This window comes from Heloderma suspectum, chromosome 4 (assembly GCF_057233095.1).
Source record: "Heloderma suspectum isolate Gila_16-S chromosome 4, 16-S_ref, whole genome shotgun sequence".
NCBI classification, from domain to species: domain Eukaryota; kingdom Metazoa; phylum Chordata; class Lepidosauria; order Squamata; family Helodermatidae; genus Heloderma; species Heloderma suspectum.
In genome coordinates, this window is record NC_139461.1 from 246,182,389 (window position 1) to 246,202,738 (window position 20,350).

Here is a 20,350-nt window from a genome sequence, read left to right on the forward strand (position 1 = left end):
AAAAATTTGAGTGTAGCCCACATCGACACAAACCTTGACTTTTAAGATCTGCCACATGTAAATTTAGAGATGTCCTTTCTCTCACTCCACTCACAGGAGTGTGAATCAGTTTCACTCCACTTTGCCTCTCCCCCAGCCTCCGTTTTTTTCTTGTCTTTGCGAAAGTGGGTTTGTGGAATTTGGTGTGCGAGTGTGTGGTGTGTGCCAGCATTTGTTTACTTTTGCCATTTTTTAAAAAAAACCTTAGCGCCAAGCAACTTATTATAGGTTGTATGAACTCCAAATATCTCTTGCTTGAAGGAAACTCAGTAATCAAGGCTGAATGCAATTTCCTGTGTAAAAGGCTGGAGGCAGAGCGGAACAGGGTGAGGGGGAGAGGCAAAAACTTGCCTATTTGTAACTAAACATTGCAATAAAGGACGAGCTGCAGAGATAAAGCCGTCTAGCGCTTCTTCCCAGTTTTCGCATATCTTTCTGCGGGAAACTTTTATGAAGTAATCGTAGTGAGTGGGTGGGGGCCGAAGCCAAGCGTTTTTGTGTTTTAAGCCCCGTTTAAGCCCCAGGGTAGGTGGAGAGAGTTTCACATGGAGAAGACAATAAAATGACACTCGGCTTGTGGGAGCGCTGTTGACGATTCATCCCAAAGTAAGTCCTCTCCCATCCGTAAAAAAAACCCAGTCTTATCCGGTGGGGGGTGTCGGTGTGGGGAGGGGGGGAGGGAGGTGGGCTGCTGCAGGATTTCGCCAAGCAGCTGGCAAAGGACGGAAAGGTGTGTAGAGCAGAAGTTTGGGTCGTGCTGGGGTTCCTTTGGCGAACGGAACGGCCTTCGGGGCAAGGTTGCGGGGAGAGACTTTAGGAAGCCCGGGCTGGAGTGGTGCGGTTTCTCCACCTCAGCGGCTGATTCATCCCCACGGGAGAGCGCCCTCCGGGCCGTCGGCGGAGGGAGCGTCTTCCATGAGCTCCCTCGCGCTCTTTCTCCGCGCGTGTGACTTTCTCTGCGTGTGGTGGCGTCTCCCGCAGGGCTCAGTCCGATGTCCCAGGTGAGAAGCGGGCTCCCCAGCCGTTCTTCGGACTCGCTCGATGGAGACCCCCCGCTGGATCCGGCGCCTTTCCCATCCCCCGGCACAGGTAAGCGCGGGCAACTCCGCTTCCCGAAACTCGGGGGCATTTCTGAAGGTATGTATCTTGAAGCGCGTCGCGCTTTTTTTTTTCTTTTGGACATTCTTTTACATTTTCCTTAATTTTGCAAAGACGATCGTGGATTCCTCTGAGTGTGTGTGTGGGGGGTGCAGGCCTGATTCTCAACTGCTCTAAAACAGGAAACCCCAGCGAGGGGGAGAGGCTGCCTTTTCTTTCTCCGCCCCCCCCCCCCCCGTCGAAACTTTGCGTGTATGCATGAAGTTTTATAAAGCTCCTGTAATCCGCGCCAGCTGGCCCACATTGTACACTTGCGCGCACGCACAGAGAGTCTGGCGCGGCGGCAGATCCATCCAACCGTGCCCCCCCCCCAATAATTACCGAGGGAAGGACGCTTTGGTTTTAACCCCATCAGCTGGCCCAGCATGCGTATTTCGGAAAGTTGGGGTGGTGGTTGTGTATGTGTTGAACGCGCACACAACAGTTGTAACTTCTCTCCCCGAGAGGAAGCTTTCAGAGTCCGGGGCTCGAAATCCAGCGGCGCCCGCGCCCCTCCTCGAGCTGATCTCTCCCCCCGCCCCCCGGCCACCACGCGTGATCTGGGGGCTTGTGGGCCGGAGGGTCTCCCTCTCTCCTCCCAGGGCAAGCCCCCCACTTCCTGCGCTCTCCGAAGCCCCTGTCTCGTGCGCCCTTGCAGGACGTGAGCGCTTTGCAAGGGGTGGGGGAGACGGAGGGCTTGGATTTGCCCTGAACTTCGTTGCAGGCTTTACGGGCTGGCTGGGGCGGCCGGGCGGGGGGGGGGGGGGGGACACGAGTTTCGCACCAGAACTTCGGTCTTCCTCCAGGCGTCGTGTGCCGCTGGCTCCGGGCCCGCCCCTTGCGGGATTCGGCCTCCCCCACCGCCCTCTCCGAGCCCTGATCGTATTAAACTTAATAACATCCTCTGGACCCGGGCTGCAGCCAGGAAAGAGCTTTCTCCTTTGTTCCACCTAATCCTTTCAGCAGAGCTCGCTTCGGGCTCTAGCACTGGGATGGGTGCCGGGAGGGCCGCAGCCTGCTCTGAAGTGGGGAGGGGGCATTCCGCCATCCAGGCAGCAGCCTTGGCCACACTGCATTGGGGGTTCGGGGCAGGATCGGCCGAGGTGCCCCTGGCTGGTGCTGACCCGCCTTACGGCCGATTCACATTGGAAGCTGGTGGTTCAAAAGGTGGGACCGTGGGCTGAGTTCGGGTGCGGGGATGGTGATGGCTATTTCGCTGTGCAGTCCTCAAGTCCCAGAGTTTCAAGATGGATTGTCCTTTTCAGCCAGCTTTCTACAGCTATAATACTTCGTAAATTGTGGAGCACTCCTCTGAGCCTGCTTTAACCGTTCAGTGTGCATGGCTCTTTACAGAGCACAAGAGGACAGGCCCCTGCCCTGAGGAGCTTACAGTCTAACACTGGAAACGGGAGAAAACAGAAGAAGGGGAACACTGGGGCAAACAGGGAACAAACACTTGATTCTTCTGATAGATGTATACGTAGGGTTGGTTTCAGGTAAGAACCCAAGATGGTAGTTCTATATCAGCCTCCCCCAACCTGGTGCCCTCTAGATGTGTTGGACTACAGCTCCCATCAGCCCTAGCCACCATGGCCAATGGTCAGGGATGATTGGTGCTGCAGTACAAAATACATACACCATGTTGAGGAAGCCATGTTGGGGAAGGCTGATCTGGAAAGTCTGACAGAAGTTCCAATCTCCACCCAGCCTGAATTTATTGGGAAGGCCTTCGGCGAGTCACTCTCTCTCAGACACAGTATTAGGACTCAGGAGAGCCAGGTTCAAATCTCAACTTGAGCACTGGGGGAGGAAAAACAGGATATAGATGAAATAAATTTAATAAATAAAATAGAGACCAGCCTTCTCTGACCTGGTGCCCTCCATATATTCTGTTCTACAACACCAGTCATCTATATCCTGTTTTTTCTCCCCCAGAGCTCAAGGTGGCAGCCTATTTTTTTTCTCCTCACAACAACCCTGTGAAGTAGGTTAGGCCAAGGAGCAGAGGCTGGCCGAAGGTCACCTAGTGAGCTTCATGGGTGAGTGGAGATTTGAACCTGGGTCTCCTGCCCTAATACCGAGCTCTAAGGCCTTCCCAATGAATTCAGGCTGGGTGGAGATTTGAACTTCAGCCAGACTTTCTAGATCAGCTTTCCTCAACCTAGGGCCCTCCAGATGTGTTGGACTGCAATGCCCATCATTCCCAGCCAGCATCGCCATGCTGGCTGGGAATGATGGAAGTTGCAGACCAACATATTTGGAAGGCACCAGGTTGGAGAAGGCTGTCCTAAATCACAGTTTTGGCTCTTAAAATGTGTGCTACACCAGCTCTGTGGTGCCTGAAAAAATGGTGTGGCCAACTATCAGCCTGCATTGAAAAATCAGGACTTGAATGTGTGTGTGTGTGTGTGGGGGGGGGGTGTAGAGCACATGTTCTGCAAGCAGAAAGTCCCAGGTTCAATCCCCAACTTCTCCAGGTAAGGCTGGGAAAGAGCTGTGCCTGAGATCCTGGAGAGCCTCTGCCCACCAGCGTCAACAGTACTGAGCTAGATGGACAATGGTGTGACACAGTATCAGGGAGCTTCCTCTTTTCCAGTGGTGTGAAGTCATCTGGTGACTGCTTCAAACGACACTCATGCTTGTCATCTGAGGACTAATGCACATGAACACCCTGCTTATGGTTGCTCCCTCCCCCTCCACGCTCGTGGCAAGTATGTTTTCTGGCTCTTTCACCACATTAAGATGCTGACAGTTTCTGTACCCAGTGACAAGGTTGCAGGGCCAGCCCAAGTCATTTTGCTGCCTGAGGCAAAGGACAAGATGGCACCCTCTCTGTTCCATGAAACCAACTGGACTGGCAGTTGAATTTTACCTCAACACAGTAATGGGGTAGCGTCCACCACCACACCCATGGTTGGTAGGTTAGCTTAGAGGGTGCAGGGCAGGCCGTGTGGTACACACAGCTCTGGACTCCAAGAGAAGGGAATGGCTGGATGGCTCAGGTGCCACTGCTGTCCTTCAGCATCTGCCACCTGAGGCAGTTGCCTCACTCTGCCTTATGGTAGGGCCAACCCTGCAAGGTTGCCATGAGCAACACCACATGTAGGCTGCAAAGAACATGGTAGCTCCATGAATCAGCTTTAAACTGTGGCCACAAGTAGGGATGTACAGATTTTGTGAAATCCATTCCATCTGTGTTTCGTGGATTGTCAGGTGTCTTTCGATCCATCATCTTTTCACTGATGGGATCAGATTTTTTTTTAGGGATGTACATGAAGTTTGTTCTGCTTATGCTAATGTGCATTAGCACAAGTGTGCTAACCATGCTAGCTGCGGAATGCTGGGAGTTGTAGGACTTTTGTCTAAACATGCATAGGATTGTGCCCTAAGAAGATTCAACCCTTGATCTTCCCCATAAAGGTCTCACGCTACCATCCACTAGCCCCACATTCACCACTAGCTCATGAACTATTATTTTTTTTAAAAAAAATAATTTTATTACTGTCAATATAGGGTTTAACCATTCAAATTGGACATGACCCAGTGACAAAGAATTCGTTATAAAAACAACTACTGGGCTCCATATTTCATTAACATGTTCAAATGCATTTGAGGATTTGCAGAATGCCATGAATTATTTCGCTAATAAAAGAATATCCCACAATTTCCCCAGCCATTCTTGTATTGAAGGTATCTCTTTACAGTTCCAGTAAAACCAATCTAGCAACCATGAGTTATTCTTTTCTATCTCTTACTTATTCTTTTGCATAAGTAAGAAATGGTCCAGAGCTGTGTGAGTACTCTGTGCAAATACCAAAATCAAATTCTGCAACAAGAACAGCAGAATTCTGCAAACTGTATGAATTCTGCACAGTTGTATTCCTCTTATTCTCTGTATTATTCAAGGCTGCTTCTGTTAGTCTTTGGGAGGGGCAAAAAGCTATATATGGAATGTAAGCCTTGGTCTCTTGACTACTGGAAACTTTATTCAGCAACTCCTCTGGCTTCTGAAATTTTCCCAGGTGCTGCTTGTATTTTCAAGCATCTCTTTGCAACCCTAAAGAGGAATCTGTAAGAAAATTCCTTTTAACGACAACAGAAGGTTGACTTTCCTAGGAAGCTGAATTCTCTGAGCTACTCTGAACTCCCATGACATTATAGCACATGCAGCGAACTGGTTTTCATGATCACCAGCTAGGTTAGCAATTCTGAATGGATAACTATAGCCTTCAGAGTTCGTATATGTGTTAAAAAATATGCACCAATGGCCAAGTTTACTCTGACAGCAGCTTATTTATTTATTTATTACATTTATATCCCGCCTTTTTTCCTCCTCAAGGAACCCAAGGTGGTGTACATAATCTTTCTCCTCCTCCATTTTATCCTCACAACAACAACCCTGTAAGGTAGGTTAGGCTGAGAGTCTGTGACTGGCCCAAAGTCACCCAGTGAGCTTCCATGGCTGAGTGGAGACTAGAACCCAGATCTCCTGACTCCCAGTCCAACACTCACCACTACGTCACACTGGCTTAAGCTTTTCCTGCTTAAAAAGTGCTTCAGGTTGCGGGTGGGTAATTGGCCTTGGAGAACTGGTGGGTGCTTAACCTTTTCCTCATCTCCCCACCCACTCCGCCCTAAGCAGCAGCTTCCTACCTATGGAATTCTAAATGAATGTTTTCCTGCATTTGGAACTCCATGGGGGAAAAACTGCTGAGGGAGGTTTTGGGCTAGGGAAGTGACAGGTAGGGGAAAGGTGAAGCAACCCTTCCCTCAACCGCTTTTCTCTTCCCACTGAAATTGGCTTTTGCTGTTTTAAAAAAGGACTGTTCGGGTACTTTCCAAAATCCTTATTAGGGTAATGCCTTTATTCGGTCGAGTCACACATATCTGCATGTTACAACTAATTTGGTTCTAAGGCTGTGATCTTACGCATACTTACCAGAGCATAAGTGGTCCCATTGAACATGGTAAGTAAGCATGCATGGGATTGGGCTGTAGGCTGCAATCCTACATACACTTGCTTGGAAGGAAATCCTATTGCACTCAGCGGGACTTACTTCTGAGTATAGTATCATACTATAAGGGCCTGTTCAAACTTTAGTTAGTTTCTTCACCAGAAGCACTTTTCTTCAAGGATCAATGTATTCCATGGGTATATCTCCATGGAAAATGTCCAAATCAAATACAGGAGGTCCCATTTTTTCTTCCAGTCTGATATCCCATGGGTCCTGTCTTGAAGAAGCATGGGCTGTGCATTCTGCAATCTCACCCTGGACCAATTGCATAAGTACTGCCTTGCTGGATTAGGCTAAAAGTTAATCATCGGCATAATCCTATACATGTTTACTCAGAAGTCCCTTTATGTTCAGTGGGACTCACTCCCTGGTAAGCGTGTTTAGAATTGTAATGGAAGTCTAGCATTGTTTCTGAAACCATGGTGCACCGGGTGCCTGAGGAGCTCAGAAGCAGAAAAATACTAGCCATACCTTATTGTTTGTCCCCAGACTCTGGTAATCAAAGGTATACTGTCTCCAAACATGGAGAATCTGTTCTTGGCTCTGCATTGATTCATGCAGACAGATACAGGATGAAGTCATGGGGATGAATTACCATAGATTCAGCTTTTCACTTCATATTCATGTGGATGCAGCTTAAGTTTCTGTCCTGCCTGCTCCTTGCCCTATAGGTGCTTCAGGTACTTAGTCCTGAACATATGAGATTCTCAACCACACCGCTACTAGGAATGACAATGAGAAAGGACAAAGGGACCCAGTAATAGGAGAGTACTGAAGGAATGGTCTTGCAGTGTGCTTTGGTTCAGCCTAACACTGGTCAACTTTGCCTTAACTTCCAATCATCTTATTGAGAAAACTTCAGTGAGGAAAAACAGATTGTGCATGATGTTTTCATGGTCTTACTTCAGTCAGTCTATAATGCAAACGGAAAAACCTACGCCGACAAGAACGCTCACTCACAAATGTCTCTTTTCTGCTTCTGCAAAGTCAAGGATCAAATGTTCACATAAGTAGTGTGAGAGAGAGACTCCTGGGTGCCTTAAGCCTCATGTGGGAGAACTTTGCACTTTGCACCTCATGCACTTTGGAGGTTAGTGGGTCTGTTGAAATCGGATTACACCTTTCCTTGGAGTGCCGTTGTTGACAGCATGGGGGGAACAGATTTGACTGAAAGGCACTGCCAGCCTGCTATATGATTGCTCATCGAACTTTAGCATTATGTGCACAAACATGCTCCTCCCTCCCTGCTCCTCTTTCAGAGTGACCACAAGGAGGAGAGTGGAAACATTTGCTTCTATTTTCAGCTAGCCATGGTTTGTCATTGTGTCCAAAGGAGGAGAAACTGTGAATAAGTATGGCTTGTCTGAACAAACCAGGATAATAAACCATGGTTTGAAGTTGGCTTCTTCTGACAAAAGATGATTAAAACTAACCACAGTCTGATCTGCATTCAGACATCATGATAAATCATGGTTACAGGGCTGGCCCAAAACATTTTGCTGCCTCAAGTGAAGGACAAGAAGGCTCCCCCTCTCATCCTCCACCACACCTGAAGGTAGCAGGCTCGCTTAGCAGCCACAGCTCTCTCCTCCAGCACCTTGCTGCTTCCTCTCAGCACCTGCCACCTGAGGCAACCACCTCACTCTGCCTAATGGTAGGGCCAGCCCTGCATAGTTGGCTGAAAATATAAGCAAACACTTCCAATCTCCTCTCAGTGGCCAAGGAGAGGAAGGGAGGATGCATAAGCCTGAGGCTCATTCACAAAGCACTAAACCATATTTTAGTATTGCATCCAAATGCAACCATTGTGTACGCGATGAACACACTGCTGATTTACTCTTATCAGCAGTATAATTACATTATGCACAGAAATAACGAAGGCTCCTTGCTGTAGTGGTAGCCAGGTGACTTGTCCTGTATTCACTGTAATTAAGTCTTTTCGGGGTAGGGTGAGGAAGCCTCCTGACTCCACAAAGTGGAGATAACTTGGAATCTGAATGGATACATTCATACGGAGCAAAAGCAGGGGCTGGAATGATACCATAAAGAAGATGTGTGCATGCACATATGCATCCTGTCAAAGTGAAGTGAAACAGAAGAGGTCACATTTTTCTATGGTGCAAGTTCACCTACGAGTTCAATGTGGAGCGCCAGACCAGGGTTTTGGAGAGCACAGTTCCATGGGGATGCTGCCTTCGCTACTTCCTGTCCAAAGCTGTTGTCATAGCACGTCGCAGCCTCCATAAACAGCTCCTATTGTACACTGCAAAAACTGGTTCACTATTGATAGTCTAGAAATTGACTGTTGTAGTAAAGCCCTTTGCACAGTTAAGCTGTCTGTTCAAACACCTTATGGAGGAGTTGAACTAGAAGCTTGAGGACTATATTTTCTATTACAAGGGGCGGAGATGCTGCAGTGCAGTAGCTAAGAGTATTGAAATCTCACTTCGGCTGTGAACTCACTAGCTGGCCTTGGGCAAGACACTCAGCCCTCCTACCTGCAGTACCCATCTATCTTCCCTGGGTGTTTGTAAATATTAATGAGACAATGACCAGGTTCGGACGATCAGCGGGGGAAGAGTTGGTTCTTTCCCCTGCCCCCGCGCATGCCTGTTGTGCTACCAGGATTACCCCAATTACCTGTACCCCATTGCAGGTTGCCATGTTGTCCGAACCTGACACGCAACGCAGCTGTGGTGACTTTTCTCCCACTCTACAATCCATGGCTTACAGTAGGGGTTGTAGGGTGGGTGAAAAGTTACCACGGCTGTGCTGTGTGCCAGTTTCAGACGTCACAGAAACCCGCCATGTGGCGCAGGTAATTAGGGTAATCCTGGCACACGCAGGGGCGGAGGAAACAACCAATGCAGTGTGGTTTCTGCCTCTGATCATCTGAACACCCCCAATTTTGTGAAACACTTAGAATGCTCAAAACATTATACAAATGTCAAGGTGTTAGTTCTCGCAAGCCAGTTCATTTCAGGGGTACATGTAGCAATCCCTTCATAAATCTTCCACCCAAGAAAGTTGCAGTTTTGGCAGGAGCTGTTGTATTTTATTACAGTAATGTCTACCAATGAACTAGAGTCCTTTTGTGCAATGTATGGCGAAAAGACAGAACAAAACAGTGGCTTGGTTTGAGTGATCATTTGAGGTTTCATAAACCATGAGTGCTGGGGCTGATCACCCGTCCCTCATCCTTTCCCTGCTGTCACACACTGGCTTTGGTGCAAAGATTCTGGCTTGTATTAACTTAAGCTATAGTTCCTCATTACATCTGAACCTGAGAACTCTGGCTTACTATAAGCCAGGGTCGTCAGGCTGAAGCAGGGGCGAGGAGAGAAGCAGCATTCAGCCTAGAGGTTTATGAACCAGTTGGTGGCTTGAACCAGTCTGGTTTGATGGCTTGAGCCAGTCTGGACCACTGCCTGATTAGAGAGCTATTACTGTCCATTGGGATCTGTTAAAAATGTTGTCTAGAATTTCCCTTGATAAATGATAGCATTCACAGAAGCCTGTGAAGGTTGAAGATTCCTGGTTGGGATGTCTGGAACTCTGACAAGCTTTAACAATTTCTTTCTCTAGGATGAGAGATCCATGATGCGTTAGTATGTGCAGATGCAGAGATGGTTGCCATCATAACAACACTTAGATGGCTCATTTAAACCTTTTTATCATCAAGGGGGTGAGGGTGGGCCTCCATTTTATTCTTGTAGTTGTGATGATGGTATGATTTAAGTAGGTTTAGAATATGAAACTGCACGTGCTCAGAGCATTTCTTTCTTAATCAGGGTTGGCAAATGGTTTGTTGCTCTAACATACCAGGAATGTAGAAGCAGTTGTAAAGCATGGAATGGGCAGGAGGAGGGGAAGAAGAGAAATGTTAATGGTGTGTATCACAACTGAAATAATTCACATGGCTGTCTAACACACAAGGGGCATAAAAAACATCGTCCAGGGTCTAAAATTACCTAGCCGCACCACTGCCTATTGTATTATCCTTTACAGGCATCTCTGCTCTGAACAAAGTTTAGGAGGTGAAGGGTATAAATATAAATCTTCAGAGGTATACATTGTCCCATAGTTCCATGGTTTTAAGCTTTCAAAATCTAACCATCTTTAACCCACTTGTTGGAGGCAAACCCAGAATTGCACCTGGTACACAAAGATGGCCTCCTACTTTGCTATGGAATTACAGTACAGGGTTTAAAGGTGCAATCCTATGCATGTTTAGATGGGAAAAAAGTCCTATAACTTCCAGCATTCTCCAGCCCTCAAGGCTGGCTGGGGAATGCTGGGAATTATAGGATTTTTTCTCTGTCTAAACATGCATAGGATTGTGCCCTAATCTGAAGCAGCCACTGGCAACAAATGCACTTGTTAACTTTTTTTATATGCATCCATCAGATATCTAGTCCTTGCTGTTGCTTATTTATTCACATTTGGAAATGTCATATTTCCCACATGGTCACCTCATGACATTTCATTAGGGAAGCATAGTTTCTTGAGTCCCAGCATCTTTCTGGGCTTGCTCATGGGAACTTTATCCAAAGTACCTTGGTAATCAAATGGCAGATTGAACCAGATGGAGACTACAGGGCATTGATTGACTTGCCAAAGCGGTTGCAGTGGACACAATTTAACCAAGAAGATAACTTGTTTGCATAGGCTGGCCTTTCCCAAGCTAGGGTCCGCAGATAATGTTGGACTGCAGCTCCTATCATCCTTGACAATTGGTCATGCTGGTTGGGGATGATGGGAACTGTAGTCTGACACCATTTTGGGGATCCTAGGTTGGGAGAGGCTGGCATAGGCATGCTGTTCCTTTCCTGTGCTCTCCACGGTTTGCAGTTCCTTTCTACCTTGTGACAAAATGCTAAAGTGCTGACTACGATCAATGAAATCAGCATCTTGTTCTTCCATCTCCTCGAATGGATTTTATGGCATCTCCAAGACCATCCACAGTTTGGGGAATTGGGTAAAAATGCTTCTGGGTGTCATTAAAGAGGTGTACAATTGAACCCGCAGTGCTCACTGGATGCCCGTGCATTCAGTGTGACATTTTGAGGGGGGACCTATACACGTAGAGCTTGTAGGCTCACCATGTGACTGACAACCTAGAGCATGAAGGGTTCCTGGTGAGCCTATGTACATACAACTCTATCTGCATAGGCCCATCTTTCAAATGTGCTGAATGCATGGATGTCAGGGGCTGTCAGGTTTCCTGATCCCCCCCAGCACACACGCTCAGGCATTCTGACACCGTACACCCAAATCAGTGAGATTTCTTTACTGCAGGAAATCCCACAGCAAAAGCTTAATGGTTACACTCCTCAGAAATCATATAGCTGATGGTCAGTAGCTATAGGTTCTATGTAATTTCAGAACAGTCCGAAGCTAAACATTACCACTGCGACTGAGACCCTCATCAATGCGGTTTCCCCGTTGCCATCTCCATGGCTCTGAGCACAAGGGAAGGGATTCAGGATTCTTGGCATATCTAACCCAATCCATACACAGGGTTCCAAACCCCGGACAAAGAATGGGAATGATTCCTGGAATGATCCCTCAGGCAATCAAAGGGTAAATTCTTGAAAGGCCTAAACAAAACCATACCCACAGAGAGTTAGTCCAACTTTGAATCTTTTGTTGATAACTCCAGGCTACATGGTCGAGGCCTATCAAGACCAAGGGAAGGGTAAATCCAAACACGCAAGGAGTTCCATGCCACAGCTTTCACATTGGTAACTCCATGTTGCATGAGTCCAGGCAGAGGAAAGTCCAAAAGTCATAGATCAAACCCAGCCTTCTGGAACGCTGAGCTGACGACAAACAAAGGCACACAATCCACAGCAAATGAGAGCTCAAGTTATAGAATCATAGAATCATAGGGTAGGAAGGGGCCTACAAGACCATCGAGTCCAAACCCCTGCTCAATGAAGGAAGCCTGATTCCCAGGCAGTCTCCCAGTACTTTTCATGGCAAGTCTTTAGCAATCCAAGTTCCAATGAAGAGAGAGTCCATGTGCAGAGTGCCTCCAAAAGACCAGACGATGATGGATCCAAACAGAGAAGCCTTCACGCAATGAAGATGAGGTGTTCCTAGCAAAGGCTGTTCACCGTTGCATCAGCTTAAAAGGGGAAGGAGTGACTGTAAGCCACCCCCTCCGGATCCCTTGATAGACAAGGGCCTTTCTGCATGGCCCCTGTCTAAACAGAGTGTCACTGCTCAGCCCTCCAGCACTGACGCTTCAACCTGGGTGACCCTACTGCAAATCCCACCCCACCTCTGTCTGGCTCTCACAGACAGTTTCCAGCCTCCCTGCCTGCCAAGGCCAAACCAGCAGGTGGACACAAAGCTGAGTAACTCCCCCGGCTCTGCTCTGGGAACACTGAAAGAGATAAGCTCACACAGACTCTGACATGCTAGAGGCTGAACAGGCCAAAGCCCTTCCAGGCTATTTCTAATCAAATCTGAGCTATAACCTACAAGACCCACTGCAGTGCTGAAGCTGAGCCCTGACAGAACCCTGACTGTTCTGGGAACAGTTACACCTGCCTTAGTTATATCCAGCTTACATTACTGTGTTGCAGATGTGGGACTGGAAATGTGAAGTCTGGAAACTGCAATTAATGCAAAATGTGGCAGCAAGGATGCTTTCTGGTGCTTGCTATTCAGACTATATTACACCACTTCTTGTTTGTTTCCAGGCCCAGTTCAAGCGGTTAGTTATTACCTATAAAGCCTAAATGGCTTGGGCCCAGGATATCTGAAGGACCATGCCCTCCCACATGAACCTGCCCATCACTTGCGCTTGTCATCCGTAGCCCTGCTGTGTGTTTCACCGCTGATGGTGGTGCACTTGGTAATGACATGAGACAAGTTTTTTGGCAGTAGCAGCACACGTTTTGGAATTCTCACCCTAGAGAGGTTCAACTGGCCCCCGCCTTTGATGGTTTTTAGACAGGCGTGCAAGACATTGTGAGGCTTTTATGGGTTTTTAAGCAGTATGTTAATTTTCTGCTTTTGATGCTGCCTTTAAAATAACTTTTAAAACATTTTATTGTTTTAGGATATACGTTTCTGGTTGTAAATAGGGTGGCCAGGTGATCTACTTTACAGAGGATAGTCCTCTATTTTGAAAAGCTAGTAGTCCTCTATTTGATGGTGTCCTCTGTTTGATGGGCCACCCAGTCTGCTTTAAAGTCAAAGAACCATAAGGATGGAGAGCAGCAGGGGCCTTGAAGTTGCCCATCCACAGTTGGCACCTGGAGAGCAGACTGAGCAGGCACCCAGGTCAGCTGGTCAGTCTTCTCGACTATGGTTAGATGTACTGCATTTCCATTTAAATTATACTTCTTATTTCTAAATTTGTATCTATACATATACATTAACATATACAAATCATTATACAAATCAGTGCCCTCTTTTGTCTTCTTTTTTTCAACAATGCAGTTCCTCTTTTGCGGCAATGTATAAGTGACCACCCTAGTTGTAAACTGGCTTGGGGCCCTTTTGAGGGCTGAAAAGCGGCATGAAATGTCTTTATATACATTAGAAATGTGTTTCAGGCCAGAGTTTAGTTAAATCTGTGTGAGCTTTGATTGAAGGCTGCTTATTGAAGTTTGTGTTCTGAAGGAAGCGGGAAACATGCTTTAATCAGAATTAAACTAACGCAGGTGAAAATCCTAGGGAAGACTAGGCAGTTGTGATGATGGTCCGTGCATTATGGATCCGTGTATGTTTTTATGTATGCTGAACAAATGGAATTATACATAGAAACCTAGAATTTCCTTGACTCATTAGTGTTGGCCGGTATTTTCCTTTGTTGAAAGTTGCAGGTTGAAACGTCGCCAAATCAAGCCTGTATACAGAAATTGATTTGCACATGATGCACACCTACAGGAAACCATAAAAAAAACCCACATTCACATGTGCCATTTGACAACATTTTTCTTCTTTTTGTCCTAAAACAAAGCAAAACCTTGGCATTGTTTCATGGACTCTACAAGGGTTTTTTTTTTAATTGGTTATAAAGATATACATACAAAATTCATAATGTGGTCAATATTCTGAACTGAAATTCATACATCAGAAAGCAAGCAAGTCTTTTCTGATCCCCATTCTGTCTAATATTAGCCATTTTCAAAAAGAACTTATTTCTCAGAAAAATTCCAACTCCTAGGATAAATAAATCATCAACACCAATAATGTCAACAGCAGGAGTATCAGTTAAACTTGATAATTAATTCACTTGGTACATTTCAATCTACCAAGAAGTATCTTCAATAGTTCAGTCAAAATGCTAATATGTCTAAGGAAACAAAATGATTAAACGGCATATTCTAATATATTACAAATGGGATCTAATGATTGTAATAACTTTTTACCTTACATAGGCTGCAATCCCACAGTCTCTGGGAGGATGTCCCTGGGGCCATAGGATAACGCAAGTCTCCCCCTCTACCTGCAAAGAGGGAAGTCCACAGGCAGCCTTCGCAAGCCTCTGCCATGAGGGCCGGAGACCTCCTCACCCCATGCCACTCAGTCGCCGGTGCTCCAGCAGCAGTACTGACCAAAAGGGGACATGGTGGGGTTTATGTGGGAAGGCTTTGGATCTGTTGGATCCAAAGCCCTCCTTTTTCACCAACACACACACCCAAATGGGGAAGAGTATGCCAGCCCTAGAGCTGGAGTACTTATTTCCTTTTCAGCTCTCCCCCCTTCCACCCTTCTGGGTTTTGGATTAGGTGGTTACTCTGCCCTGCATTCTCCCCTGCCCCACCCCATCTCTGCTCTGGCCACTTCTCTCTTCCATCACCAGATCTTACCAGATTACCTTACCATATACAAAATGTTCCAAGTCCTTTTAAACCTGTCTGGGTATCCAGGGGCTTCAGCAGTCTTCCATTTACTAGATAACTCATTTCTTGCTGTTGTTAATGAATTGGCAGCCATTTCTTGACGATTTTTTTTGCACCAGATCTTCTATATATCCAACAGTAGAAACCTTATTGGAGACATAAGTAATGAGTGTGAAGATTTATCTCTAATAATTTCTGCTCCTTTATTCCAATAGTCCTGAATCACCTCACAACTCCACCACATATGCATGTCATCAGCCGTTCATCTTGAACTCTGCCAGCATGTATCTAGTATACCCATATTGAACATGCTTATCTTATCAAGGGGTGAACATGCTTATCTTATCAAGGGGTGAGATAACATTTATATAAAACTTTATAATGATTTTCTCTTTAGTTATGCCATTTCTATTAGCTTATCTCATTAGTAAATATGGTTTCCCACCTTTCATCAGTTAATTTCTTCCCCACAGTCATTTAATTTTTAACCTTTGCATTTTTAACAGCCGCTTCTTCTTGTAACAATAAATCATAAACTTTTGATGAGATGCCTTTGAAAGTTTTTACATTCAACAAAAACTTTCCCAAAGAAGTCAAGTTCCTATGCACTCCATGTTCGCTTCATTTGTGCTAAAGTGCCTTATTTGAATGTTATGCTATAATGAAGGCCTACTGTTATTTCCCCTAGACTCATAGATTTTGCCATCTTGAACTATCTCTTCTTTTAAAAATACATACCACAGTCGTGCTTTAACTACATCTTCCCTGTAATTGCTGATCCCCAACTAATGTCCTTATCTTATATTCTTAATTAAAGAAGACTGGGGTTATACATACCGTATCTGAATGTGGTTTTTATTTTGACTGTTTCCTAGTTCAATAATAATACTTCCACCAACGGATTCTTATAGATATGTTGTATCCAGCTTTTCCTGTCCTACCATAACAAAGCATGTAACAGCATGTTTTTCTACAGTAGGGTTGTCAGCTGGCTGGAAAATTAACAGCCGGCTGGTATGCCTCTCCTTGGTTGTAAGGTGAGAGGGGCAAAAGCCGTTTCTTTTCTGTCACCCAGTTTCCCATTCATTTCTTGTTAATTGTTTGATGTTGTGCATATATACATTATGCAGACCTAGAGAGACCAAGCAGCGTGTGTGTGTGTGTATGTGACACCATGCTTGCCAAGGAGGCAGAAAAATTTGATTTGTCGTGTGCCCTGTCTGACCAGCAGAGCAATGAAGGTGCAGAGGAGTTTAGTTGGCTCGCTCTGGAATTATTATTATTATTATTATTTATTAAATTTATTAATCGCCCATCTGGCTAGTCACCCAGCCACTCTGGGCGATGTACAAGCATATAATAAAACAGTTTAAAACAATAAAATTCTACAATAAAAACATTTTCTAAAATACCCTAACCCACCCCAAATGCCTGCCTGAACAACCACATTTTTAATGCATGGCGGAAGCTCATTAAAGAGGGGGCATGGCGGAGTTCCCTAGGGAGGGAGTTCCACAGAGTGGGGGCCACCACAGAAAAGGCCCTCTCCCTCGTCCTCACCAGTCTAGCTGTCCTGGCTGATGGGACAGAGAGAAGGCCATCCGAGGCTGATCTTGTTAAGCGGCCTGTCTGGTGTTGCTGGAGGCGCTCCTTAAGATAGGCTGAGCCAGAACCATATAGGGTTTTAAAGGTCAAAACCAACACCTTGAATTTGGCCCAGAAAACAACTGGTAGCCAGTGCAACTCCTTCAGCACTGGAGTGATGTGATCTCGCTGGCAGCCATCTTTAATCAGGTGAGCTGCCACGTTCTGTACCAGCTGCAGCTTCTGAACCGTCTTCAAGGGTAACCCCACGTAGAGTGCATTATAGTAGTCTAAACGAGAGGAGACCAGGGCGTGTACTACCGATGGGAGCAGATGGTCGGGAAGGAAGGGGCGCAGCCACCGTATCAGATGGAGTTGATACAGCACTGTCCGGCTCACAGCTGACACCTGAACCTCCATGGACAGCTGGGAGTCCAAAATGACCCCCAGGCTGCGGACCTGGTCTTTCAAGGGTAGCCATACCCCATTCAACACCAGGTCAACATCCCCCAGCCTCCTCTTGTCTCCCACCAAAAGTACCTCGGTCTTGTCAGGGTTCAGCTTCAGCTTATTCCTCCCCATCCAGCCACTCACTGTCTCCAGACATTTGGACAGGGATTCTACGGCCAACCTTGGTGAAGATTTGAATGAGAGGTAGAGTTGCGTGTCATCCGCATATTGATGACACCGCACCCCAAACCTCCTGATGATAGCCCCCAGCGGCTTCACATAGATGTTAAATAGCATGGGAGAGAGGATGGAACCCTGTGACACCCCACAAGTGAGTGGCCACGGGTCCGAAACCTCATCTCCCAGTGCTACCCTCTGGTACCTGCCGGAGAGGAAGGACCGGAACCACCGCAATACGGTGTCTCCAATGCCCAATCCCTCCAGGCGGTCCAGGAGGATACCGTGGTCAATGGTATCAAAAGCTGCTGAGAGGTCGAGGAGAACAAGGAAGGAGCATTCACCCCTGTCCAGAGCCCTCCTCATATCATCCACCAAGGTGACCAAGGCCGTTTCTGTCCCATGCCCAATCCTGAAGCCCGACTGAAAGGGGTCTAGATAATCGGATTCTTCCAAGTGTGCCTTCATCTGCATCGCCACCACCCGCTCAATCACCTGTGGAATCTGGCTAGTGCAGCTGCCACAGCAGTTAAAGTGATGTGAAGAAACTGATTTGGGCTGGAAGGGATGGCTAGCTTGTGCAGGCAGCCACTGAGCCTTTCAGCTGCTAGCTTCAGCAGCAGCCAGGGAGGATGAGCATCCTGTGTGCGTATGTGTGTTCAGCCTCAGTTTTCTCAACTGTAAAATGGGTATAAGTATTTTCTAGAATGTCTGTTTAATTCCTTAAGCATATGCTGCATGTGTGTGTTAATCATTTGATATTGCATAGTCTGTAGCTGGGCTCACCTACTTAAATAATGCACTTCTAGTTACTTCTTTGTGCTCGTAACATGGTGAGTGTCTAGGTTTTTCAAAAAAAATACCCTGTGTTGGCCTGGTATCATGTATGTGACCTCCTTGATGTTTTGGCCTACAACTCCCATCATTCCTCACCATTGACTATGATGACTAGAGCTGATGGCCAAAACATCTGTGGGCCCACAAGTTGCCCACCACTTCCTTAGACTAGTAGAGCATTTTCTGTGGGCTCCACCCCAGCTCTGTCCAGGTACCAGAACGTTGTCTTTCAGGAAGTGGCAAGCCTGTTCTCTAGTTTTCATTGCAACTGGTGAAATATCTACATATGTTTAAAATAATACTAGACAGAAGAAAGGGGGGAAGAACAATGAGCAGCCTTTTGCCCTTTTCAAAGGTTCCAATTTTAAAGCAAAACAAATAAATTCCCCTTCTGGGATCTGCTCTCTGCTGTTTAAACATTGCATTCTTGCACTAATTTCTAATTGGTGTTCCTTTGAAATTGCCTGACTAGATTCTATTAGTTGCAGAAACCAAACAGCATCCCATTTGGGTATTCTTGAGTTTCATATTCTCATTCTTTCCCAGAACTATAAAACCGCATGCATGCCAGGCTCTGGGCTGTGCTCTTTCCATCCATAGACTCCTTAACTTGATCTGCGCTGATAGAGCTGAATGAAAGATTGGTCATTAAATCCCATAAAATGGAGGATTCCTTACTCTGACTGTTGCTTGTTTAGTGTTTTGTTTTGCTGAATGATGATTCCTCACAGCCAGACTGAACCGAAGAAAGCAAGTAAAACAGTTACAAATATAAAAGTATATTACTTTTATAAAGCCTTTTCAAGTATTCAGAGCTCTTCGCATTCATTATGTAGTAGTAATCCTTACAACAACCCCGTAAGGTAAATCATTATATCCCAGTACTGTTAAATATTGCAGATAGGGAAACTGTGGCTGAGAGAGTGACCTAGTTCCAGGGCTGGATTAAAACATGCTGAGGCCCTAAGCCATGTCAAGATTCAGAGGCCCCAAACCATAAAAAATAAAGAGAAAAACATGTATTACATTATAATAGAAAGATAGACCATTATATTTGCCTATATACATAGGCAAAGATGCAGTAAGAAATAACTAAATGAAAGGTACTTCTTGCAAAAAGTTTTATTTGCATTATCAAATACTTTATGATTTCTTAATGACCAAATATGAAACTGAAGACTTTTGATTTATAGAAACACAAGAGCAATTGCAGAGATCAGAACTTAGTTAATGGAAGTAGCAATGTAATGAAAAATTAATACTGGTATTCGAAACAAAACATACAAATTTGCAGTAATCCTAGCTCCCATTGTCTCCTCTGAGGTGAGGCTGGGCAACCTGTGGTTGATGCAAGTAGTCCAGCAGCCCTGGAAGGGAAGTTGCTGGGACTGGGTGTGGATTGGGATGGGGAGGTCAGGCTTCAGAATTTTGGTGGTGGATTTGCTATGCAAAGTTATTTAAGACACAGCTATTTCAATTACAATAAATCTTCATTATCTCCAAAGTATTGAGCGGCCCCTCATAATATGAGGCCCTAAGCCATGGCTTAGTTGGCTTGCTCCTAAATCTGGCATTGCCTGGTTCACATGTAACGAGAAGCCACCATGGGTGAACCTCCCTGTGGGGCTTCTTGTTGCAGCAATGGCCATTTTGAATATTCAGGGCATCCGGGGGTGGGGGCAGGACACCGTAGCTTCTCGTTATATACAAACTCAGAGCGGGTGGGTTGTTGAGGTGGTTGACAAGCTACCCAGAACTCTTAGGCTGTTTTAGAGTTGCGGGTGGCTTGTCAACCACCCCAACAACCCACCCTCACCGAGTTCACACATAACGAGAAGCTACGGCGCCCTGAATATTTAAAATGGCCACTGCCACAACAAGAAATCCCATGGGGAAAATCACCCACAGTGGCTTCTTGTTACATAGGAACCTGGCCGGAGTGGCTTATTTAAGACTACGCAGTGGTAAAGGGGAGATTCAAAACAGGGGCAACCTGATTCATAGTTCAATCTCTTAGCTCTGCAGTACAACAGCTCTCAATTTGTTTCATTGTTTTTGGTTAGCCTTAGTTAAGATAAATTATCAAGATCTAATGTTCAGTATTTTGAGATCAGGACTCTTTTCTTTTTCTTTTCAATATAGTTGATTGTATTCAGTATTAGTTCTACTTGGAGTAGACCCATTGAAATGAATGGGACTTAGGTTAGACTAACACTGGATACAGTCCTATGTCTACAAGAAAGATGG

The 20,350-nt window shown here is 45.9% G+C and overlaps 1 protein-coding gene across 2 annotated transcripts in view; it reads left to right on the forward strand.

Annotated features, from left to right (window-relative positions):
- Window positions 1–352: 352 nt before the first annotated feature.
- MDFI (MyoD family inhibitor) overlaps window positions 353–20,350 on the forward strand; it is a 70,799-nt gene continuing 50,801 nt past the window's right edge. Inside the window, exons 1-2 of one of the 2 annotated variants that reach the window (XM_084853123.1) lie at window positions 353–645; window positions 1,021–1,128. In XM_084853123.1, the coding sequence (XP_084709249.1) occupies window positions 1,032–1,128 (97 nt within the window). In that variant the 5' untranslated portion in view covers window positions 353–645; window positions 1,021–1,031. Of the gene's footprint in view, window positions 646–1,020; window positions 1,177–20,350 lie in introns of both variants that reach the window. The other variant, XM_084853122.1, reaches the window with a different exon arrangement.